The following is a 27,126-nucleotide window of genomic DNA, read 5'->3' as shown; positions in this document are numbered from 1 at the left end:
AAGGATTGGTGGTGTTTGTGACATTTTAAAGGTCCCCAACTCCACCCATCTTTGGGGAGATGGCCAATACTATGGCCTGGATTTCGGAGGGAAAAACTCCCTTTGTTTCAGGTGTCTGTGGGCGTGGTTTAGCTATAAATCTTTTAGATGACTTTAAAGTTTTATCCAAGGTGTATTAAGATGGTATGGCGCCTTTCGTGCTCAAATAAAATACACCATTGTTTGAAGAATGAGTAACCGATAATTTTGTGGTCATTTGGATACTAAACATAAAGGGGAATGATGGTATAAAGGCAGCGGTACATTACATATACAGATCAGTAATCAAAATGTAACTGATGTTACTACGATATTGTGTTCTGATAAAGGAAAAGAAACAAAAATGAAACACAAAACAAAATGCATTTTCATTAGGGAAGTGAAAAACAGATAATTTTGTATACATTCTGACATCAGACCTTAAAAGGACATACAGCATTAGAACAAGTATACATTAACATGCCAGGGACGGTAATTAAAGTATAACTGATGTTAATACAGTGTTGTGTTCTGATACCTAAATAAAATACACCATTGTCAGGAAAGTAAGGAGCAAATAATTTTAAGTCAGGCAAGCCTTAACAGAAGAAACACATTACAACAGGTTACAAGAATAAGAATCTTAGAGTATCATTATAATTGGGGAGGAGATACATACGAGTATGGGTTAATGCCGTGGTATGTGGGGCATTTTATTTACTCATTTTATTAGTAAAAGGAATGTCCCATTGTGTTGTGTGTGTGTGTTCTGGTTGAGGGTCCCTATGAATTCAACCAGAGAAGCGGCATATGGTTATCTGGTTTGAGGTAGGATCCAGACATTCTGGAGCCAGTTGTGTGTGTGTCTGTGTGACACTGTGGAATGCAGTCCCTCAATAAAATTGTAAACTGGATTGTTCATCGGTTGAAGATGTAGATGCCGAAGTTTAAGAGGGGTGCCTGGGACATGGAATCTAAACAACCGGTACCAGACGCTACACCCCCAAAAATAACACCCCCTAACGACATTCCTGCGTTAATGTAACGTTAGGCTTGGCCAGTCTAATGTGCAAGACCCTAGACAGCAAGGAAGGTGAAGCTACAATTAATGTTATTATTCATGGATGCAGCATTCAAAAGAGTGCATCAGGTACAATCCCTCCGACTTGGCGCCTTCAGAACAAAATGTGTCTGCACATGCGCAGACCGGACAGTATATGGAAATTAAATTCAACATATTTTTTTCTAGTTACTTTTAATTGAATGAAATGAACTTGTTTTAAACAGGAAGGTGAAGCTACAATTAACGTTAACATTCGTAAAACTGTTTTGCTTTTAGTCGGCTTCCTAAACTAAATAAATAAGTCTAACAAGACAAACACTGAATTCACCACGTATTTACACTTAAGCTAAGTTAACTTACTAACCTTACACAACTCACGTTAAACTAGTCGCTGTAACCTTAGCTAATGTAATTTATATTAAATACCCACAAACTTAGCATTAGCTAAACACATTTCTATCAAATGTTTTAAAGTGTAAACAGAACCCTGTTTAAGTAACAAATATAACACACCAATAAATTACTTGCTTACCGAAAATGCAGAGCTGGATGCAGCATTCAAAAGAGTGCATCAGGTACAATCCCCCCGCCTTGGCGCCTTCAGAACAAAATGTGTCTGCACATGCGCAGACCGGACAGTATATGGAAATGAAAGTCTTCCAAGTTTTCCAAGTATATGGAAAACTTATTTTTTTCTAGTTACTTTTAATTGAATGAAATTAGCTTGTTTTAAACAAGGGCAGTGAGTTTGAAAGTTAATAAAATAAAAAATAACTTGGATTAAATAACACATTAAAATAAGTGAAATTAACCAGATAAAAACTTAACATTTACAAGGGGTCAGAATAATTTTTTTCAGTGTAATATGAGAAAAGATGTCTCAAACTTGTGGAAGGGGACTTTATTAGAGAACATAACCAATCTTATGCTGTTCAATCATTGAAGCACCTGCAGATTTCCAATCTGTTCTTGATGTTTCCCTTGGGGAAAAGTGGCTTCTTTGTGGCCCTTCTTTATATCAGGCCATTGGCTAAATGTCTTTACCTAACTGTGAGTGCAGATGCACTTACACCCTCCAGATGCCAATATTTTGCAGTAAACAGTGCAGAGGGATATTCTGAAGCCTTCTTCACTTCAACACAGGACATACATATATATATATATATATATATATATATATATATATATATATATATATATATATATACACGTGTACACATATATATATATATATATATATATATATATATATATATATATATATATGTATATATGTATATATGTATAGAAGATACAAGATTTTTTTTCTTTGAGCCCAGTGTTTTGAAGACATTTACCTCAGAAGACGTGTTGATTCGTTGCGATTCTTATTAAGGTGAAATATGCTGCGAATCTCTCCAATGGAGTTATGTGATTTGCGGTCAAGCTATTTTCAAGACTTTAGATTGATTAAAAACTTGTAAAAAATAACAGACCCACGTGGGGACTGACCAATAGCATCGATATGTGAAAAAATATGAAATTGACCAAATTTGGACATATGAGGTTTCCGCCCGACAGCGACGATATATATATATATATATATATATATATATATATATCTATATATATATATATACATATCAGTTCAGAATCAGAAAGGTCTTTATTGCCAAGTATGTTTTCACATACGAGGATTTTTTTCTAGTACAGGAGCTCCATGTAAACATATAGGCAATGAAATAAAGAAATGAACACATAAATGATAGACAGTTCCATCCATCCATCCATTTTCTACCGCTTATCCGGGGCCGGGTCACGGGGGCAGCAGTCTAAGCAGGGACGCCCAGACTTCCCTCTCCCCAGACACTTCCTCCAGCTCTTCCAGGGAATACCGAGGCGTTCCCAGGCCAGCCGAGAGACATAGTCCCTCCAGCGTGTCCTAGGTCTTCCCCGGGGCCTCCACCCGGTTGGACATGCCCGGAACACCTCCCCAGGGAGGCGTCCAGGAGGCATCCGGAACAGATGCCCGAGCCACCTTAGCTGACTCCTCTCGATGTGGAGGAGCAGCGGCTCTACTCTGAGCTCCTCCCGGGTGACCGAGCTCCTCACCCTGTCTCACTCCCTGATCCCGCCTGTATCCGGGATCTTGTCCTTTCGGTCATGACCCAAAGCTCATGACCATAGGTGAGGGTAGGAACGTAGATCGACTGGTAAATAGACAGCTTTGCCTTGCAGCTCAGCTCTTTCTTCATCACAACAGACCGGTATATCGACCGCATCACTGCAGAAGATGCACCGATCCGCTTGTCGATCTCCCGCTCCATCCTTCCCTCACTCGTGAACAAGAACCCAAGATACTTAAACTCCTCCACTTGAGTCAGGAGCTCTCCACCAACCTGAAGGGGACAAGCCACCCTTTTCCGGTTGAGAACCATGGCCTCAGACTTGGAGGTGCTGATTCTCATCCCCGCCGCTTCACACTCGGCTGCAAACCGTCCCAGTGCACGCTGAAGGTCCTGATTTGAGGAAGCCAACAGGACAACATCATCTGCAAAAAGCATAGACGAAATCCTGTGGTCCCCAAACCGGACTCCCTCCGGCCCCCGACTGCGCCTAGAAATCCTGTCCATATAGATAATGAACAGGACCGGTGACAAAGGGCAGCCCTGCCGGAGTCCAACATGCACCGGGAACAAGTCTGACTTACTGCCGGCAATGCGAACCAAACTCCTGCTCCGGTCATATAGGGACCGGACAGCCCTTAGCAGAGGGCCCCGGACCCCGTACTCCCAGAGCATCGAATGCCTTCTCCAGATCCACAAAGCACATGTGGACTGGTTGGGCAAACTCCCATGAACCCTCCAGCAACCTGGCGAGGGTATAGAGATGGTCCAGTGTTCCATGACCGGGACGAAACCCGCGTTGTTCCTCCTGAATCCGAGGTTCGACTATCGGCCGAATTCTCCTCTCCAGTACCCTGGCATAGACTTTTCCGGGGAGGCTGAGGAGTGTGATCCCCCTGTAGTTGGAACACACCCTCCGGTCCCCCTTCTTAAACAGAGGGACCACCACCCCAGTCTGCCAGTCCAGAGGCACTGTCCCCAGCCTCCATGCGACGTTGCAGAGGCGTGTCAAACAAGACAGCCCCACAACATCCAGAGACTTGCGGTACTCAGGCCGGATCTCATCCACCCCTGGTGCCTTGCCACTGAGGAGCTTCTCAACTACCTCAGTGACCTCAGCTTGGGGGATCGACGAGTCCACAACTGAGCCCTCGGCCTCTGCTTCCTCAATGGAAGACATGTCGGTTGGGTTGAGGAGAACCTCGAAGTACTCAGCAGATTCCCACTCCCACTGTAAACAGTGTGAGCAGGGCACTGCTTCCCCCTCCTGAGGCGCCGGACAGTTTGCCAGAATTTCTTCAAGGCCAACCGATAGTCCTTCTCCATGGCCTCACCGAACTCCTCCCAGACCCGGGTTTTTGCCTCCGCAACCACCCGGGCTGAAGCTCACTTGGCCCTCCGGTACCTATCAGCTGCCTCCGGAGTCCCCCGAGCCAACCAGGCTCGATAGGACTCCTTCTTCAGCTTGACGGCATCCCTTACTTCCGGGGTCCACCACCGATTTCGGGGATTGCCGCCACGACAGGCACCGGAGACCTTACGGCCACAGCTCCGAGCGGCTGCATCGACAATGGAGGTGGAGAACATGGTCCACTCGGACTCAATGTCTCCAACCTTCCTCGGGATCTGGTTGAAGCTCTGCCGGAGGTGGGAGTTGAAGTTCTCTCTGACTGGAGACTCTGTCAAACGTTCCCAGCAGACCCTCACAGTACGTTTGGGTCTGCCAAGTCTGTCCAACTTCCTCCCCCGCCATCGGATCCAACTCACCACCAGGTGGTGATCAGTTGACAGCTCCGCCCCTCTCTTCACCGGAGTGTCCAAGACACATGGCTGGAGATCAGATGAAACAACCACCAAGTCGATCATCGACCTCCGACCTAGGGTGTCCTGGTGCCATGTGTACTGATGGACACCCTTATGCTTGAACATGGTGTTCGTTATGGACAAACTGTGACTAGCACAGAAGTCCAATAACAGAACACCACTCGGGTTCAGGTCGGGGGGGCCGTTCCTCCCAATCACGTCCCTCCAGGTGTCACTGTCGCTGCCCACATGAGCGTTGAAGTCCCCCAGTAGAACGATGGAGTCCCCGGTTGGAGCACTTTCCAGCACCCCTTCCAGAGACGCCAAGAAGGTCGGGTACTCTACACTGCCATTTGGCCCGTAAGCACAAATAACAGAGAGACTTATCCCCGACCCGCAGGCGCAGGGAAACGACCCTCTCGTTCACCGGGGTGAACTCCAACACATGGTTGCTGAGCTGGGGGGCTATGAGCAAGCCCACACCAGCCCGCCGCCTCTCACTGCGGGCAACTCCAGAGTAGTAGAGAGTCCAGCCTCTCTCAAGGAGTTGGGTTCCAGAGCCCAAGCTGTGCGTGGAGGCAAGCCCAACTATCTCTAGTCGGTATCTCTCAACCTCCCGCACCAGCTCAGGCTCCTTTCCCCCCAGCGAGGTGACATTCCATGTCCCTAGAGCCAGATTCTGTGTCCGGGGATTGGGTCGCCGAGGTCCCCACCTTCGACTTGCACCCAATCCACATTGCACCAGCCCCTTATGGTCCCTCCTGCAGGTGGTGGGCCCACAGGAGATCTAATAGACAGTTGTATGTGCAAATTGAAATATAAGTGTGCAAATTGAAGTAAAGATGTGCAAATTCAAATACAGATGTGCAAAAATAAAATATAAATGCGTACTTGTAGACAATGTAAGAATAGGGTTTGCTCTGTGTATGTTAGGTGTTCATCAGATGTATGTTAAGTGTTCATCAGATGGATTGCCTGAGGGAAGAAACTGTTCCTATATCTGGTCGTTTTGGTGCTCAGGGCTCTGTAGCGTCGGCCAGATGGCAACAGTTCAAAGAGTAAGTGTGCTGGATGTGAGGGGTCCAGAGTGATTTTCTTTGCCCTTTTGCTCACAGGTCTTGGAGAGTGGGGAGAGTTGTGCCAATGATTCGCTCAGCAGTCCGGACTACCCTCTGTAGTCTCCTGAGGTCGGATTGGGTGGTTGAGCTGAACCAAACAGTCACTGAAGTGCAGAGGATGGATTCGATGATAGCAGTGTAGAACTGTTTCAGCAGATCCTGTGGCAGGTTGAACTTCCTCAGCTGGCGAAGGAAGTACAACCTCTGCTGAGCCTTTTTCACAATGGAGTCAATGTGAATGTCCCACTTCAGGTCCTGGGAGATTGTGGTTTCCAGGAATCTGAAAGACTCCACTGCTGTGACAATGGTGTCCATGATGGTGAGTGGGGGGAGAGCAGGGGGGTTTCTCCTGAAGTTCACGATCATCTCCACTGTCTTGAGCGTGTTCAGCTCCAGGTTGTTAAGGCTGCACCAGACAGACAGCCGTTCAACCTCCAGTCTGTAAGCAGACTCGTCACCGTCCTGGATGAGGCCGATCAGTTTGGTGTCATCTGCAAACTTCAGGAGCTTGACAGAGGGGTCTTGAGAGGTGCAGTCATTCGTGTATAGAGAGAAGAGCAGTGGGGAGAGAACACAGCCCTGGGGGGCGCCAGTGCCGATGGTGCGGGTGCTAGATTTGAGTTTTCCCAGTCGCACTAGCTGCTGCCTGTCTGTCAGAAAGCTGGTGATCCACTGACAGACAGAGGAGGGCACGGAGAGCTGGGTTAATTTGGGCTGAAGAAGTGATGGGATGATGGTGTTGAAAGCAGAGCTGAAGTCCACAAACCTCACAAATCCTCACATAAGTCCCTGGTCTGTCCAGATGCTGCAGAACATAATGCAGTCCCATATTGACTGCATCATTCACAGACCTGTTTGCCCTGTAGGCAAACTGCAGAGGGTCCAGTAAGGGTCCAGTAATGTCCTTCAGATAAGCCAGAACCAGTCTTTCAAATGATTTCATGACCACAGATGTTAGAGCCACAGGTCTGTAGTCATTTAGTCCGGTAATTTTGGGTTTCTTTGGGACGGGGATGATGATAGAGCTTTTGAAGCATGAGGGTACTTCACACAGCTCCAGTGACGTGTTGAATATCCGAGTAAAGATGGGGGTGAAACACTGTCTGGGCCTGGTGTCTTTCTCCTTTTGTTCTTCTTAAAGACCTGACACACCTCATCTTCGCTGACCTGCATTTTAGGTGTGTTGGAGTTAAGGGTTACTGGAGGTGAGAATTGGGCTTTTTCAAACCTACAGTAGAACTCGTTCAGGTTGTTTGCCAGTTGTTGATTCACCACAGTGTTGGGGGATGGTGTCGTGTAGTTGGTGATGGCTTTCAGACCTTTTCACACTGAAGCTGAGTCTTTAGAGGCAAATTGAGCCCGTAGCTTTTCAGAATAGTTTCTCTTTGCTACTCTGATCTCCTTTTCCAGTGTGTATTTGGCCTGTTTGTACAAGACTCTATCCCCATTCCTGTGAGCATCCACTTTGGCCTGACGGAGCTGTTCTGTGTCCAAATTACTACAAAAAACAAAAACTGGCCATGTACTGTCATAAACAACCTTACTACCAGAAGTCTTTGTTTAGCCTGAGAAGCAGCTGATTGGAATCCACACCTGCACGTTTTACACAAAAAATATGCCATTTTTTTTGTGTATGTGGACGGAACACTCCTGGGAGAAGGGAATTCCTCCGAGTTTCATTTGGCCTCAAGAGCTGGAGTTTGCAGTTTTCTTCAGATATGTCAGCAGCTTTGGGGGATCTTGCACTTTTGTTCCACAGACTTGAGCACGTTGAAAATGTTGAGCAGGAGAGCAGCTTGTAGGCTGAATTGGAATTAGCTTCTAAGACATCCACTGTACAAACCAGTTTGAGAAAAGTAATGGTGTTTAGGCAGTTGATATTACAGGCCATCATCTTGGTCCAACATTGTTCCAGCTTTAACAAACTCAATACTCTCACTGTTTTCCACTTTTTCTTTATCACTATCATCACTCTCTTTTTTGCCCATCTAACTTGGCCTGGCCCTTTCCACAGTTTCTGGATTATTGTTTTCATCATGCTTACCATTCTAAATGCTTTTAGAAAAATATTAAGCCTATATCTTTTTTTGTGCTGACAATCTTCCCATGGATGTTGAACTCTGTGTGAAGTTTATTCAAGGCACCTGCACATGCAAAAAATGAATGTAAGCCCTTTAGTTGTTTACATCCTAGGGCAGCATAACATCTCTGTAAAGTTTTTAGATCTACCCAATGTGCCATAACACTTATGAAGCTCCATCGGTGTGCTGTCCAGCAGTCAGTGCTGGTCGGAATGAACTCAGTTTCACTTATGGCAGCTTTCTGCTTTTTTCTTAATTTTCTCTGTTGCCTTTTCAACTTTTTTTTACAGTGCCATGATACATTGGTACAACTCTTGTAGATTCACAAGTGCTTTAAAACCCTCCTGTTCAACAACATTTAGTAGTGTAAACCCTGAATGACTAAATTAACAATAAATTTATTGCTGTGAGACCCTCTTAGATTACAACAACATTTGCTTTGTTGGGGCTATAGCTGATAATCTTCTTTTCACAGCAGTCAAAGTAAGCTGGTTATATTTCTCCAAGTGAAAGGTGTGCTTTCTCTAAAAATGACAACATACATGCAAGAAAGGGACAAGCCATAGAAAAGTAATTCAACTAAAATATTTACAATTCTTTAAAATAAACATTATGTACCCAATGGTGATTTAGATTATGGTCTTCTGATGGTGAACTGCCCTCATAGCACATGTACAGTACATCATGAAGAGGTCTATTTGATGTCTGTGTTTACATCTGGAAGTCATAATTTTTTAGAGCATTTACTCTCCTGTCAGATGTTAAATATTCTAAATATTCATTAAGAATATGTCTTTAAGATGTTTATGATTTGGAATGTATGTAAAACAGACATTTTCATGACCTTTATCATTTTACACAGCAGATGTTTTCCTGACGAATCGCTCTTTAAAATGTCTTGCAAATCTACGTGTTAATTTATTCTCCAATAAAAATGTGAGGTAGCCAACTGTACAAACGTATCTAGCTTAGCTAAGAATTAGCAAACACTTGTACTGCAGTAAAATACTGCTAGCAAGTTGTGCACCTATATGACAAACATAGTAACTGAAACATTGAATTCGCTCATGACAAGACAGAGATAACAAAAAAAAACATATAGTTTACCTGTATGTACTTTCTTAAATTCGACAGCGAATTCTTGAATGCCAGTACTTAGTTTGACAGAATTCACAACGCATCCTTTCTGACGGTGACAGTTTCTAACATCATCTTCTTATGTGGCCATGGGTGATCTGGAATGTCTTTATTTTTAGTCACGTCGACATCACTAGCTCCCTCTGTTTTATCCATAACGTTAACCATTCGGAGTTGTCTTCTGCCTTGCACCGTGGTAGCTTTGCCGACTAGCCAACATATGTGTGGCACACATCGCTATATCCAGGAAATAATATTGATCATACCACCAAATAAAGATTGAAACTAAAATAATGAGCCTGGTTTAAAAATGTAAGAATTAGAAAGGTATAAATAAAGGTACAGATATTTGTGAAAAATGTAAGGAGTGAAAGTAAAAAGTTGTCCGATAAATAAATAGTGACGCAAAGTACTGACACCAAATAAATCACTTATGTGCGGTAACTTATGTAAAAGTTTTAAGATTATAATTTTTGAAACCTATAATGTGCATATTATATTGTGCATATCTTATTGTGCCATATATGGAGACCTACATTGTAGACCAAAATGAAAGAATAATTCATAAATACTTGATTTTTTAAAAAAATATAAAAATATATATTGTTAATCTTCTTAACTTAATTTAAAGGAATTTTAGCTGTGGGTATAACAATGTTTTATTAGCATGTTCTACAAAATATGCAAGGCACTTCAACAAAAACTCATAGATACAATTAAAATTAAAAGAGTAGTAACCACTGTATCACAAAAAGATTATTACAACTGAACGTTTTGATGGTTACAGCTGTCAAAAATTTGTAGGAAGCTTAGTCCCTTGCTTTAAATGACTTCAGCACATCTGTAGCCACAGGACATCAAAAATTTCTTACACTGTTCTGGTTCTGTCCTCTTCTAGTCTATTCCACAGTTCAGTAACTGGATAGATAAATATAAACAAACACACAAACACACAAACAAACAAATAAATAAATAAATAAATAAATAAATAAATAAATAAATAAATAAATAAATAAATAAAAGGTATAATAGTTTCTCTATGACTCACTCTGTCAGAAGACTACTTTGCCAAAATATATAATAAGTTATTAGTTTAATATAATGGTAAAGTGAATTTGCTGCTTTTCATATTCATAATTTTTCTAGTTTGTTCCTTTCACTGCTATAGTTTCATTTGTTAGTGCTAAATAAAACTGCACATACATCTGCATGGATTTGTTACACTGCATTTGTTACGCACTTGCCAACCCTGGTTCATCCATCAGAAGCAGGTGCAAAGATGATACAAGACACACATAAAGAGAATGTCAAACAGTTATTGCATTTGCATTTGAATTTTGGCAGCCATTGCACATTGTTATTGTAATGACTCATTGATTGAGTCAATAAGTGGGGTTTATTGACAGACAAATACAAAACAACAAACAAGGCAGAGTGGTAAAACAGGCAGGAAAATACAACGACCAGTAGAGACAATCAACAGAGCAAACTAACCAAAAAAACAATGAGAACACCAAAATAATGTAGCAGGGTCAGTGACAACAAAGAAAACAATGTATGTAGGTATGTAGGGAGTTGATCACTGACAATACTTCACATTGTGGCGTTCTGCGCACACTGTAAGACAATTGTTAACGTACACTGTAATTTAATTTTATATTTACATTTACAGCATTTGGCAGACGCCCTTATCCTGAGTGACGTACATAATTTTAATTTTAATTATGTCTTAAATTATTCACACCCAGGAAAAATATTATTGCAAGTACACATAATTAACACTTAATGACCATTTCCTAATTACCATTTGAATTTCAGAATGCTGCCAAATAGTTATACTTTATAGTTATATGCAGACTACATGGACTCTTCTCTTCCTCCAAGAAGCTGTCCAAGCTTTCCTTTAAATAAAGTCCTAAAATATCTCTTATGTAATCTCTTATGATATTCTTTTTAAACAGAATATCTGCTGGTTTGTATGAGGGTGTAATGGGAACATCTTAAGCAAAAGGAAAAACACCTATGATAACCTTTGTCCTCTGTCTTTTCCTTGTCCTTACCATGCCCTTCCTCAACTTCTGCCTATAAAAAAGAGGAAAAAAGAAATAGTATCTATTACTGTGTCCCACTATCACAGATAGTGATACGTATGTTTGCCAAACCTGGTATTATGTGGCCAAGAGTTCAACAAGATTTACTGATATCAAAATGCAAGAAATTACATCTAAATTCATAATCTAAACAATACTAACCAAAATTATGAGTCACTTTTACAAAGCCATGGGAAAATAATTCATTTTAGAAACCTTTTGATAAGATTTAAAAGGGTTAGTGATTTTAAAAGAGTTAATTTCCAGATCCAAATCTGAGTTTAAATTAAAATTTCACAAGAATGATGACTTCTATGTTTTAATTTAATTGAATAAAATTGTATAAAATTAAGGCCTTAACCTCCCCAATACAAGCACTAAGAATCATCACAGGTGTTTGAATAATGAGAGTATGTGTAATGAGATAACAGGCCCCATCATACATGCATCCATGACATTAACTAAGAATATCCTATTAATGAGGTATGACCTAAACCAGCTCAATTCAATTCAATTTAAGTTTATTTGTATAGCGCTTTTTACAATTAACATTGTCTCAAAGCAGCCTTACAGAACATAAACATAGAACAAAAGGTTAATATAAAGAATAATATAAAGATTCATAGAATATAAAATTCAAGATTAATATTAGATATATTTAAATGTGTATGTATTTATCCCCAAATGAGCAAGTCTGAGGTGACTCAGGCAGCAGTGGCAAGGAAAAACTCCCTTAGATCTTAGGAACCAGACTCAATGGGGAACCCATCCTCATATTGAGTCCAACTGGAGCTGGTAGATCTCTAGATGCCTCAGAATTCTCAGAGTCGGCCTCATCTCAAAATCTTCATCACACGGAAGACGATCAGAGCTGGTACAATTTCTGGATGCCTTGGGATGGGTAGAAAGAGAGACGCATTGGAGAAGGATTAACATAGCTGCTGTTCATAATATTTGCAAGTCTGATGTAATAGTGCACAATATTATGGGATGTATTATGTGTATGTCTGACTAAAGAGTTAAGTTTTTAATCTACATTTAAACTGGGAAAGTGTGTCTGTGTCAGCAACATGGGGATAAAAAGACCCAAATGCAGGATAACTTAAAAAACACGAAACAGGGACAAGGATGCAGACGATACCAGACATGACAGATGACAGATGACAACAAATGACGACGAGGATAGCGCCACCATAGACAACGTGGCACGGCTAAATAGCCCTGACAATTAAACACATGAGGAACAGGTGTGCAGAGGTGGGGAGGAAGAGCCATGGGCAAGGCAGACACGTGAACGTAGAACATAAACAAAAGCACATGGCCAAAGTCCGGGCTGGATCCTGACAGTCTGAACTCTATCAGGAAAATATATTTTCTCGTAGGCCAACCATATGCTCAAAGCCTTAATGCAAGTGTTTGTGAGTAAATGGAGTGCCTGAATAATTTCTCATTTGTAAATAGTTCCTCTGAGCATATCTTTGGGTCCCTATATGTTCTTCAAAAATAATGCTATTGATGCAGTAGGCAAATTATTGCCAAGAACATTTCTGTTTCTATTGTTACAATACCTTAAACATGTTCAAGGCTTACTACTTTTTGTTCTTTGAGCTTTTTGTTCTTTCATGCTTATGCTGTTTTTTGCTGTCTTTCTCAGGAGTGATCTCAGAGCAGCAGTTTGGGACTCAATTTGTTTGTAGTGTGGTGGCATCTCATGTCAGTCTCCTGCCTACTACCAGTTTCAGATTTGTGTGGATCGCTCCACCACCTGGCACAGGCTGCATAAACTTCTTGTAAGTATGCTTTTTTCCCCATGGGTGTCAACTGGTTGGAATATAGTGACCATGAGGTAGTGAAGAGGGAATGGTGGTTTAAAGAAAATTCATATACAGATAAACTTAAAAATATTTATGTTCATTACATCATTATATAGAGTCTATTGTTGACCATCTGCTGCTTCTTGTTTAGGGTCATCACAGTAAATCATCCAATTAGCATATTAAATTTTTGCATATGATTTACAGCAGATGCTCTTCCGGACACAACTCTCCCATTTTATCTGGGTTTGGGAATCAAACCCAGGCCGCTAGAGTGGAGGATCCTGCTGATGGACCACCAGGGTTTTTTTAAAATGAAACTGTTAAATATAAAACATTAACAAATATTATAAATATAAATATAACAATTCGACTAAAACAGGCCAAACAGTGACAACAACAAAAAATAAGATAAGCTGCAATGGCTCAACCCATGGTCTAAAATAGAATGTGATAATGTGGTAAAGTTAGGATTTTGCAACCTCTGGCATTATGGCAGAGGTATGCATAAGAGGAGTGATTGGACAGGCATATCATTTATTCAAGTTTTACAGGCACACAAAGAAGCATTTAGTGGTCTTACAGGCATATATTTACAGGCATAGAGTTAAGAATGAGTACTTTAGAGATAACTTTAAATTTGCATACACTGGCATTGCACACACTGTCCCTATATTTTATCTATTAAAAGAAAACATAGGCCTAGGGTGGAAGAGGATAAAGGAGTTGTTAAAATAGGCTTGAGAAGCCTAACCTCATATTTAACAAAAAAGAAAATCCGGATGATGATTACATATTGTTAAAGCACTTTAGTAAGACTTCATACTGCCTAACAGTGTATCATGTATCATGTAAAACCCAGAGCAGTGACGAGAACACGGAGAGAGAACCATGGAGTCAGGAATCAGGCTTTTGGTCACACTGTCTTGCAGCCATGCTCAGACATGCTGTCCAAAGTGGTTAAGCGCCACTGTTTCTTCCTACGTCCTTTGTCACATTATTTGTCACATCTTTTGTCATGTCTTTGTTGTGTCTGTGTTCCTGTTTTGTGTGTTTTATTTAATAAATCAGTTTATTTTTACCAGTGTTGTATAAAGTACTAGAAAGCAATACTTGAGTAAAAGTACAAGTATCGTACTAGAAAAAGACTTTGGTAGAAGTGAAAGTCACCTTTTAGAATATTACTCAAGTAAAAGTCTTAAAGTATCTGATATATACTGTATCAAAAGTCATTTTCTGATATTTAATGTACTTAAGTATTTGAAGTAAAAGTAAAAAGTAAAATTTCAGTGATTTTCGGTAGGCATAAGAGGCACTTCATCCGGTAGGAAGAATCTTTCATTCCAATGTACAGAAACATTTCTTGCAAATATGGCCACGGGTGTATAACGTTATCTTCTTCACCCTCTTCACCACTATCGTCGGGGTGGTCGTCTCAGACAGAGGTGGCTAAACCGTGGCTCCCGAGCCGCATGCGGCTCTTTGCCCGGTTTCATGCGGTTCTTACGTTCATATCGAAGTTTGTGTGTCTTTTTATTTTGCGTGTTCGCTTCGCTTGAGTTCAATACGGTATTTTCATCAAACGCGCATGTGAGTGGGATGAAAATACCTCAAAGTTTCCCAGTACGAGCAAGATCATTTGAGTAAACAATTTGTGTCAAGTTCTCTCTCAAAATGGCAGGGAAAAAAGGTGATGATCATATGTGCCCATGTGTATGATGCGGCTCTTTGTGGTAACACAGTAAAAAATGTGGCTCTGTTGTGGCTCAGGTTCAGTTGTGCTTCCGCCTCCTTTTGGCAACATTATGCTGAAATAGAGCGTGCGGAGCTGCGTAATGCAATCTCAGAGCAGTGATTCGCCAAACCTCCCTTATTGCAGTCGCAATTTTATTATTTTTTTTATTTTGTTTTTTTTTTTAATTTTATTTTGTAGTAACGAGTAACGAAGATGCTTAGTGGAAATACAGCGGAGTAAAAGTATACATTTTATCTAGAAAATGTAGTGGAGTAAAAGTGAAAGTTGACATAAATTTAAATAGCGAAGTAAAGTACAGATACGTGAAATTTCTACTTAAGTACGGTAACGAAGTATTTGTACTCTGTTACATTACAACACTGATTTTTACGCTATATTTTTGGGTCTTCTTATCTACGACGGCCACTTCAAGACACAGCAGGATAGCTTCTAACCTGGACCCGCTTACTGTGGGAGCATTTTTTTTTAGACTGTTCTTTCTGCCCTGTTTTTTCCTGGACTTTGTTTTTTGTGTTCATCGCTCCGCATTTGTTGTGATGGGGGACACCACTCTGCTTCCTGTTTTCCCGCGGTGGACCTAACATCTTGGAGAATTAAGACTGTGGATTTAGGCTGTATCAAATCATTCTCTCTCCTCATGTAATATCAGACATCATGATGTCGATTTTAGGGTTCTGTGGCAGCCCTTATATGGACTATTTTGCGTGTGTTTCCGTCATCATGTGTCCTATCTGAGCTATAAAGTTGGTGTGTGCGCACACAGAACTTCAGACACAACTTCCTCAATGAAGCTTTTCCATAGCATCAGCCATGACACAGCAACCTGTTAACTTCTCATATGTAACCTGGTGTAGTCCTTAATGATATTGGCTGTATGTTTGAGAGAGTTGTCCTAATGCAAAATAAATTTGGGGCCAATCAGATGCCACCCTGATAAAATATTGCCTTACAGAAACGTATCTGCCTGTATTTCTCAGCATTGAGGACGCCATTAATTATAAACAAATAACACCTCCACTATGCTTCACTGTTGCCAGCAGACACTCATTATTGTAACGCTCTTCAGCCCAAAGAATGTCTACCTTCTTTGTTTATTCTGTTTAAGTGAGCATATTAACTTGAAAAAAATTATCCCTTGTTATTTTACTGCTTATAACCTACATGTTTGTTTTTTAGCCCAAACATTTTAATTCTTACCTCCTATTGACCACACTAGTACAAACATTTGATTCTGTAGCCAACATTCTTACATTCTTTAGTCAATTTTCATATTTCATAGATAATTCAGGTATTACTGAAACTTTATTTATCATGCATGATTTATAATTGGTTGTAGTAAATTTTGTATAGTAAATAGTGTTTGTGCAAAGAACATGTCACTACAATATTAATAGTGTCTAATTACTGAAAAAAACTGAATTCAGTAAAATTGAATTTTTTTTACTGGAACATTAAATCATTTACTTCATTAAGATTTGCTTGGTGTCCACTATAATTGACATTAATAAAAAGGCTAATATTCAAAACACAACCAGTTTAACTGCTTTCAGAACTAAATTTGTTATTCAAATGACACTAATAGTGGGGAAAAAACAAACAAACAACAACAAAAAATAATTAAAGCTGCAAGCAGCATTTCCCTGGTTCAAGCGTTTAAGGCCTTTAGGGAGTTTAAGGCCTTAAAGGATTTTCACATACACAAAGTGACCTGCAAGTTACAGAGGGTGGCACCCGCTCCTAACCTAGTGTCTCTAATACAGAAAAGCTTACCAACGTGTTGCACAATATATGTCATGTGAAGTACTCACCTGTCCAGTTTTCCCTAAAATAAACAAAGTCATATCCATAAAGCGAAGAAACACAAGCATCCAGATGCAGAACGAGTGACCCGCAAGTCACATACACAAAATGACCGGCAAGTTATAGCGCCACCAAGTGGCAAATCGCCACGGTTTTTGAACTGTGACCTCAGTTTGACCTCTGACACATGTGAAAGAGGTCAAACTGAGGTCACAGTTCAAAAACCGCGGCGATTCTCAGAATCAGAATCTTAAGAATTCGATTCTTCACAAAATTGGGTTTTTGGACTGTTGGTGGACTGTTTGGACTAGAGGGCTTTTTTTTAAAAAGGGCTGTTTTTAGTGATTTTTCCGTTATAGCGCCACCAAGTGGCCAATCGCCGCGGTTTTTGAACAAGTTTGGTGTTGATAGCTCATTTAGTTCTTGAGTTATTGACATTTTAGTAAAACTGGCTCCTCACAGTCCGAACGTTTTGGGGCCTCGAAAATTATTGTCATTGAGACTCCAGAGAATATTACTGCACTGGAGAGAAACCTAGGACTAGTTAGCAAAAGTAGGTTTCGGATAAAATGCGCTATAGCGAAAAAATTTAATGGCGGAAATGAAATTGGAGATATACATTTTTTAAGTCATGAGCCAAGGATTCCAATGATATAAAGCACTTGAGATTTGGACATAGGGGTTTTAGGGGTTTAGGGGTTATGGGGACAAACGCCCCAAATTGGCCGATTCTGCTGAAACCTTGGCCCTGAGTAACTGTGACCAGTACTACCATCTGACCAAGTTTGAGCTCTCTAGGCCTTACGGTTTGGGCTGCATGATCGTTTCTAGGGCGGAATAATGATAATAATAATAATAATAATAATAATAATAATAATAATAAAAATAATAAAAATAACAAAAACAATAGGTTTCCAACGCTTCGCGCTTGAACCCTAATAATAAAAATCCTAACAAAAACAATAGGTTTCCAGCGCTTCGCGCTTGAACCCTAATAAAAATCCTAACAAAAACAATAGGTTTCCAGCGCTTCACGCTTGAACCCTAATAATAAAAATCAGAACGAATACAATAGGGTTCCGCGCTTCGCGCTTGGACCCTAAAAAATCCTAACGAATACAATAGGTTTCCAGCGCTTCGCGCTTGAACCCTAATTAAAGCTGCAAGCAGCATTTCCCGGGTTCAAGCGTTTAAGGCCGTTAGGGAGTTTAAGGCCTTAAAGGATTTTCACATACACAAAGTGACCCGCAAGTTACAGAGGGTGGCACCCGCTCCTAACCTAGTGTCTCTAATACAGAAAAGCTTACCAACGTATTGCACAATATATGTCATGTGAAGTACTCACCTGTGCAGTTTTCCCCAAAATAAACAAAGTCATATCGGTCGGTACATACTTGGCAATAAAGACCTTTCTGATTCTGATTCTGAGACTTTGCCTTACGAGTCAGCACAAAATTGGGTTTTTGGACTGTTGGTGGCGCTAGAGGGCTTTTTTTAAAAAGGACTGTTTTTAGTGATTTTTCCGTTATAGCGCCACCAAGTGGCAAATCGCAGCGGTTTTTGAACTGTGACCTCAGTTTGACCTCTTTCACATGTGTCCCAGGTTTGGTGTTCATAGCTCATTTAATTCTTGAGTTATTGACATTTTAGTAAAACTGGCTCCTCACAGTCCAAACATTTTGGGGCCCCTTAAGGACCCTGAATCAAAATTTCGACTTTTTTTCGAAGATTATTGACAATGAGCATCCAGAGAATATTACTGCACTGGATTGGTCTCGATCAGGCGAAAAACCTAGGACTAGTTAGCAAAAGTAGGTTTCGGACAAAATGCACTATAGCGAAAAAGTTTTCAAGGGGGGGATGAAATTGGAGATATACGTTTTTTAAGTCATGAGCCAAGGATTCCAATGATATAAAGCACTTGAGATTTGGACATACGGTTTGGGAGTTATGGACACAAACGCAAATTGTCCGATTCCGCTGAAACCTTGGCCCTGAGTAACTGTGACCAGTACTACCATCTGACCAAGTTTGAGCTCTCTAGGCCTTATGGTTTGGGCTGCACGACCGTTTCTAGGGCGGAATAATAATAATAATAATAATAATAATAATAATAATAATAAAAATCTGAGCAAATACAATAGGTTTCCAGCGATTCGTGCTTGAACCCTAATAATAATAATAATAAATATAGCTGCAAGCAGCGATACCGGGGTCAAGCCGATCAGATGCGCTCAGAACATGTCGCTGATGAACCATACCAAGTTTCGTAGCTATATGGCATTGTATTGGTAAAATACTGAACTTGACGTGAAAATTCAAAATGTGTGTGTGTAAGTGTGTGTAGGTGTGTGTAAGTGTGAGTATTTGAGTGTGTGTGTAAGTGTGTGAGTGTGTGTGTAAGTGTGAGTGTGTGTGTAAGTATTTGTGTAAGTGTGTGTGTAAGTGTGTGTATGTGTGTGTGTGTGTGAGTGAGTGTGTGTGAGTGTCTGAGTGAGTGTGAGTGTGTGAGTCAGTGAAGGTGTTTGTGAGTATGTGAATGAGTGTGCGAGTGTGAGCAAGTGTGCGAGTGTGAGTGTGTGTGTAACTGTGAGTGTGTGTATGTGAGTGTGTATGTGAGTGTGCGAGTGAGTATGTGAATGTGCGAGTTCTATGGTCGAGTTCATGAGTGTGCGAGTGTGAGCAAGTGTGCGAGTATGAGTGTGTGTAAGTGTGAGTGTGTGCGAGTGTGAGTGAGTGTGTAACTGTGAGTGTGTGTATGTGAGTGTGCGAGTGAGTATGTGAATGTGCGAGTGTGAGTAATGTGCGAGTGTGAATGAGTGTGTTTGTGTGTGTGTGTGTGTAAATATGTGTGTAAGTGTGTGTGTTCCTCGTATGTGAAAACATACTTGGCAATAAAGTGTGTGTGTGAGTGTGTCTGTGTGAGTGTGAGTGTGTATGTTGTGTGTGTCTGTGTGTGTCTGTGTGTGTGTGTGTGTCTGTGTGTAAATGTGTGTGTATGTGAGTATGTGTGTGAGTATGTGAGTGTGCGAGTGTGGAAACTTGGTATGTTTCATCAGAGACATGTTCTGAGCACATCTGATCGGCTTGACCCCGTGTGTGTGTGTGTTTGTGTGAGTGAGAGTGTGTGCGTGTGTGAGTGTGTGTGCGTATGTGAGTGTGTGTGTGTATGTGTCTCTGTGCGTCTGTGTGTGTGTGTGTGTTTGTGTGCATGTGTGTGTGATTGTGTGAGTGTGAGTGTGAGTGTATGTGTGTGTGTGAGTGTGTGTGTCTGTGTGTGTTTGAGTGTGAGTGTGTGTGAGAGTGTGTGTGTGTGTGAGAGAGTGTGTGTGTGTGTAAATGTGTGTGTATGTGAGTGTGTGTGAGTATGTGAGTGTGCGAGTGTGTGTGTAAATGTGTGTGTAAGTGTGTGTGTTCCTCGTCTGTGTGAGTGTGAGTGTCTGTGTGTGTGTGTGTGTCTGTGTGTGTCTGTGTGTGTGTGAGAGGGTGTGTGTGTGTGTGAGTGTGTGTGAGTATGTGAGTGTGCGACTGTGTGTGTAAATGTGTGTGTAAGTGTGCGTGTTCCTCGTCTGTGTGTCTGTGTGTGTGTGTGAGAGGGTGTGTGAGTGTGAGTGCGTGTGTGTGTGTCTGTGTTAGTGTGTGTGTGTGAGTGTGTGTGTGAGTATCTGTGTGTCTGTGTGTGTGTGTGAGAGTGTGTGTGTGTGAGTATGTGAGTGTGCGAGTGTGAGTAAGTGTGTGTGTGTAAATGTGTGTGTAAGTGTGTGTGTGTTCCTCATAAAGACCTTTCTGATTCTGGTTCTGATTCTGATTTTGCAAGAATTTTGCCTAAACATACTTGGCAATAAAGACCTTTGTGATTCTGATTCTGATTCTGATGTTGCAAGAATTTTGCCTCCAGGCCTTACGATTCAGCACAAAATTGGGTTTTTGGACTGTTGGTGGCCTAGACGGTTTGAGCTAGACACACCAAAGTTGCTACAGTAACTTCTAAGACTGGCCTCTACATGTGTGCCAAATTTCATAACTTTCCTACGTACGGTTCTATGGGCTGCCATTGACTTCAGTGGCGGAAGATGGAAGAATAATAATAAGAAAACCAACGATAACAATAGGTGTCTACGCCCCTTCGGGGCTTGACCCCTAATAATAATAAAAATCCTAACAAAAACAATAGGTTTCCAGCGCTTCGCGCTTGAACCCTAAAAAGCTGCAAGCAGCATTTCCCGGGTTCAAGCGTTTAAGGCCTTTAGGGAGTTTAAGGCCTTAAAGGATTTTCACATACACAAAGTGACAAATAAACAAAGTCATATCGGTGAGTCTACAATCCTCGTGCGAAGCAAAACGAAGTATGAAAACATACTTGGCAATAAAGACCATTCTGATTCTGATTCTGATTCTGATTCTGTGACCAGTACTACCATCTGACCAAGTTTGAGCTCTCTAGGCCTTACGGTTTGGGCTGCACGACCGTTTCTAGGGTGGAATAATAATAATAATAATAATAATAATAAAAATCCTAACAAAAACAATAGGTTTCCAGCGCTTCGCGCTTGAACCCTAATAATAATAATAGTAATAATAATAAAAATCAGAACAAATACAATAGTGTTCCAGCGCTTCGCGCTTGAACCCTAATAATCAGGAGAAGAATCAGAATCAGAAAGAGCTTTATTGCCATGCATGTTTTCACATGCAAAGAATTTGTTTTAGTGACCAGTAGCTTCACAGTGTAGCAGAATGAAATATATAATATAGAGAAATTGTATGTACAAATGTGCAAGTGTGAAATGAGCAATTGAAATATACAATATAGGCAATTTGTATGTACAAATGTACAAGTGTGAAATGTTCACTTGAAATATACATAGTATGTGTTTTAAGTAAATAGTGTGTAAGAATAGTGTGTGTTCTGTGTATGTTAAGTGTTCATTAGATGGATTGCCTGAGGGAAGAAACTGTTCCTATGTCTGGTCGTTCTGGTGCTCAGGGCTCTGTAGCGTCAACCAGATGGCAACAGTTCAAAGAGGAAGTGTGCTGGATGTGAGGGGTCCAGAGTGATTGTCTTTGCCCTTTTGCTCACTCTGGAGAAGTAGAGGACTTGAAGAGAGGGGAGAGTTGTGCCAATGGTTCGCTCCGCAGTCCAGACTACCCTCTGTAGTCTTCTGAGGTCACATTTGGTAGCTGAGCTTAACCAAACAGTAATTGAGGTGCAGAGGATGGATTCAATGATGGAAGTGTAGAACTGTTTCAGCAGATCCTGTGACATGTTGAACTTCCTCAGCTGGCGGAGGAAGTACAACCTCTGCTGGGCCTTTTTCACAATGGAGTCTATGTGAATGTCCCATTTCAGGTCCTGGGAGATTGTGGTTCCCAGGAATCTGAATGTCTCCACTGCTGTAACAATGCTGTCCATGATGGTGAGTGGGGGGAGAGCAGGGGGGTTTCTCCTGAAGTCCACAATCATCTCCACTGTCTTGAGCGTGTTCAGCTCCATGTTCTTGAGACTTCACCAGACAGCCAGCCATTCAACCTCCAGTCTGTAAGCAGACTCGTCACCGTCCTGGATGAGGCCGATCAGTGTGGTGTCGTTTGCAATCTTCAGGAGCTTGACAGAGGGGTCATTAGAGGTGCAGTCATTTGTGTACAGGCAGAAGAGCAGTGGGGAGAGGACACAACCCTGAGGGGCGCCAGTGCTGATGGTGCGGGTGCTGGATTTGAGATTCCCCAGTCTTACTAGCTGCTGCCTGTCTGTCAGAAAGCTGGTGATCCACTGACAGACAGAGGACACGGAGAGCTGGGTTAATTTGGGCTGGAGGAGTGATGGGATGCTAGTGTTAAAAGCAGAGCTGAAGTCCACAAACAGGATCCTCACATAAGTCCCTGGTCTGTCCAGATGCTGCAGAACATAATGCAGTCCCATATTAACTGCATCTTTTAGCAAACCTGTTTGCTCTGTAGGCAACCTGCAGAGGGTCCAGTAAGGGTCCAGTGATGTCCTTCAGATGAGCCAAAACCAGTCTTTCAAATGATTTCATGACCACAGACGTTAGAGCCACAGGTCTATAGTCATTAAGTCCGGTAATTTTGGATTTCTTTGGGACGGGATGATAGTGGAGCTTTTAAAGCATGAGGGGACGTCACACAGCTCCAGTGATCTGTTGAAGATCCATGTGAAGATGGGGGCCAGTTGATCAGCACAGGATTTCAGACAGGCTGGTGAAATGCTGTCTGGGCCTGGTGCCTTTCTTCTCTTGATCTTCTTGAAGACCTGGCACACATCATCTTCACTGAACTGAATTTTAGGTGTGGCGGAGTCTGGGGTTCCAGGAGGTGTGAATTGGGCTTTTTCAAACCTGCAATAGAACTCACTCAGGTCGTCTGCCAGTTGTTGATTCATCACAGTGCAGGGGCATGGTTTTGTGTAGTTGGTGATGGCTTTCAGACCTTTCCACACTGAAGCTGAGTCGTTAGAGGAAAACTGAATCTGTAGCTTTTCAGAATAATTCCTCTTTGCAACTCTGATCTCCTTTTCCAGTGTGTATTTGGCCTGTTTTTACAAGACTCTATCCCCGTTTCTGTAAACATCCACTTTGGCCTGGCAGAGCTGGCTGAGTTTTGCATTGAACCATGGCTTGTCATTGCTGTAGATTAAGTGAGTCCTGGTAGGAATACACAAATCCTCACAGAAACTGATATATGATGTTACAGTGTCTGTGAGCTTGTCCAGGTCAGTGGCAGCAGCTTCAAAAACAGTCCAATCAGTGAGAGAGAAACAGGCTTGTAAATCCTGCTCCGCTTCCTTAGTCCATCTTTTTACAGTCCTTATTACAGGTTTAGCTGATATCAGTTTCTGCCTGTAGGTCGGTATGAGATGAACTAAACAGTGATCAGAGAGTCCCAGAGCTGCCTGTGGGACAGAGTGATATGCATCCTTTATTGTAATGTAACAGTGATCCAGTGTGTTACTGTCTCTGGTGGGACATGTAACATGCTGTCTGTATTTAGGCAGTTATGTGGCACATGTGCAAGTCACAAGTAAGTCTCAAGTCTTAACGTTCAAGTCTCAAGCAAGTCCGAGTAAATTTTTTTGAGAGTCAGGTCAAGTCAATTCAAGTCACTGCTTTATGTCAAGCAATTCAAGTCATGTCGTAGCTTGAGTCAAGAAAGTCACTGGCAAGTCATACAGATGTTTGATGATTTAACTAAATGTATATATTAAACAAAGTTAAATCTACAGTATTTATGGTATTTACAGTATTTAAAACTCTATGAGAGTTTTATTTGAAACAAAAAAGTTGCAAGAGTTGCAAGCGTTGTGAATACAGTAAAAAGCTAAAAATGAATAAAAATCAAAACTACAAAGCCTAAGATGTAAATGTAACTGAAATAAGGCCAACATAAAAGCATGAAAAGTTTCAATATGCCTCAAACATGGCAGAAAACCATGGAAAAGTATATATAAAAAAGTGTAATGGTTTCTATGCAACCAAATGGCATTTTTTTGAACAGGCATTCCCTTTTAATGGGACATGAACACATCCTTAAATTAGATCCTTCCTTTTTAACAACAGAATAACAACAACAATCAATCATGTCAATCAAAAAATGTTTGGAGTGAGTGCAATTTATTAATATTAAAGGGATAGTTCATCTAAAAATTAAAATTCTGTCACCATTTTCTCACCCTCATGATGTTACAAACATGTATAAATTTCTTTGTTTTGATGAACACACATGTAGATATTTTGAGGAATGTTTGTAACCAAACCATTCATGAGTCTCATTCAATTCCATAGTATTCTTTTTTCCACTATGGAAGTGAATGGGGCTCATGAATGGTTTGATTACAAACATTCCTTAAAATATCTTCCTCCGTGTTCATCAAAACAAAGAAATTTATACAGGTTTGTAACATCAGAAGGGTAAGAAAATGATGAAAGAATTTGAATTTTTGGGTGAACTATCCCTTTAATATTAATAAATTACACTTTAAATTGAATGTGTGTGCATGTGCATGCGAGACAAGAACATGGCTGTGCTTGCAACTCTAAGGTTTTTTATTTGTATATTTAGGGTTTACACTACAATGCACTTGCAAAAAATTTAATTTGATAGAATTTTTGTCACTCAACTGTGAGCAATACACGTTCAACAGGTGCACTTGATGCAGGGATGGCCATAACTCTTAATGCTACCTTGAACAAAGAGGGGAGGGTGTGCCTGTTCACGGCCCAAAACTGCAGGGAGTCCATCACAAATGTCCAAATAGTGGTTAAACCGAATAAGGGGACTGGATCCCCAAAATCCCGGTACCCGAAATAATTTTTGGTGTAGCGCCTTCCATGTTTCGTCACGACTGTTAAAGTTTATTAGTTAGTGCGCGCTCTCCCTCTGCTTGCCTGCTGCGTCACGTGGTTAGATTACGCTCTTGTGTACGTTCGAAAACAGATTAAAGAAAAAAAAACCAAGTTATTTCGAGTCATTTAACTCAAGTCAGAAGTAAGTCTCAAGTCTTGAATGTCAAGTCAAAGTCAAGTTGAGTCTTTTTTAATATTTGTCAAGCAAGTCTCAAGTCTCAAATTTGCGACTTAAGTCTGACCCGAGTCAAGTGATATGACTCGAGTCCCCCATCTCTGGAGAATCGCTTTATTAAAGTCCCCGAGAATTATTAGTACAGAGTCTGGGTGTTGGTGCTCACTCTCTGTGATCATATCAATTGTGCAAGTCTAATGTAATAGTGCACAATATTATGGGATGTATTATGTGTATGCCTGACTAAAGAGATGAGTTTTTAATCTACATTTAAACTGGGAAAGTGTGTCTGAGCCCCGAACACTATCAGGAAGACTATTCCAGAGTTTGGGAGCTAAATAAGAAAACACTGTACCACCTTTAGTAGACTTATATATTCTGGGAACTACCAGAAGTCCTGAGTTTCGTGATCTCAGAGAGCGTGAAGGATTGTAACGTGTTAGAAGATTAGTTAGATATATGGGAGCTAAACCTTTAAGAGCCTTGTATGTAAGTAGCAGCAGTTTGTAGTCGATTCTAAACTTAACAGGTAGCCAGTGTAGAGATGATAAAATTGGGGTTATATGGTCATACTTTCTTGTCCTAGTGAGAACTCTGGCAGCTGCATTTTGGACTAACTGTAGCCTATTTTTTAAAGATGCAGGACAACCACCTAGTAACACATTACAATAGTCCAGTCTAGAGGTCATGAAAGCATGAACTAGCTTCTCAGCATCAGAGACAGACAGGATGTTTCTCAGCTTGGCAATATTTCTAAGGTGAAAGAAGGCTGTTTTTGTAGTGTGGGCGATATGATTTTCAAAAGATAGGTTGCTGTCTAATATAACACCCAGATCTTTCACTGTCGAGCTACTTGTAACAGAACATCCCTCTAAATGGAAGTTAAATTGTGAGAGTTTCTGTGTACTAGTTTTTGGACCTATAAGTAGTATTTCTGTCTTATCAGAGTTTAACAACAGAAAATTGCAGCTCATCCAGTCTTTTATCTCTCTAAGGCATCGAGTTAATTTGGACACTTTAGCTATTTCATCTGGTTTTGATGAGATATATAACTGTGTATCGTCAGCATAGCAATGGAAACGAATCCCATGTCTTCTAATAATGTTCCTTAATGGAAGCATGTATATCGAGAAAAGCAGAGGTCCTAGAACTGATCCTTGAGGGACCCCATGATTAACTGGTAGTAAACTGGATGATTCACCATCTAATTCTACAAAATGCTATCGGTCAGATAGGTAGGATCTAAACCAACTTAAAACCTGTCCATGAATACCTGTGTAATTTTGTAAGCGATCTAGGAGAATGTTGTGATCTATAGTGTCGAATGCAGCACTTAGGTCAAGTAGAACTAATAGTGACATACAGTCTTTGTCCGAAGCTAAAAAGTCATTTGTGACTTTCACAAGTGCATTTTCTGTGCTATGATGGTTCCTGAAACCTGACTGAAACTCTTCAAGGATATTATTTTCCTGTAAGAAGGAGCTCAGTTGAACAGACACAACCTTTTCAAGTATTTTGGACATAAACGGAAGGTCACTGGTTCACTAGTTGCTCTCATAGGTTGAGTGTCACCTATTTTATTCCTGATACATATCAGCAAGTGTCTGTAAGGCCGAGCTCACGTGCACTTGCGGAGGGCTGTAAACACTCACCAGAACTCCCGTGGCAAATAGAATGGTTTGCAGTTAATGAAGAGTGTTTCAAGATCAGAACAGCACATCTTCTTTAACACTGTTACATCAGAATGCCACCTTTCATTGATGTAAAATCACGTCCAGCCACCATGCGATTTCCCCGTTGATTCGGCGT

General features: G+C 41.0%; 1 protein-coding gene across 1 annotated transcript in view; it reads left to right on the top strand.

Moving 5' to 3' along the window:
• Positions 1-27,126, top strand: part of reln (reelin) — a 395,099-nt gene that overhangs the window by 94,717 nt on the left and 273,256 nt on the right. Inside the window, exon 3 of the mRNA XM_060877712.1 lies at positions 13,070-13,205. Within this exon, the coding sequence (XP_060733695.1) occupies positions 13,070-13,205 (136 nt within the window). The remainder of the gene's footprint in view (positions 1-13,069; positions 13,206-27,126) is intronic.

The sequence above is a fragment of the Tachysurus vachellii genome, chromosome 9 (genome assembly GCF_030014155.1).
Source record: "Tachysurus vachellii isolate PV-2020 chromosome 9, HZAU_Pvac_v1, whole genome shotgun sequence".
Lineage (NCBI taxonomy): Eukaryota > Metazoa > Chordata > Actinopteri > Siluriformes > Bagridae > Tachysurus > Tachysurus vachellii.
This window is presented reverse-complemented; position numbering and strand designations above follow the sequence as displayed.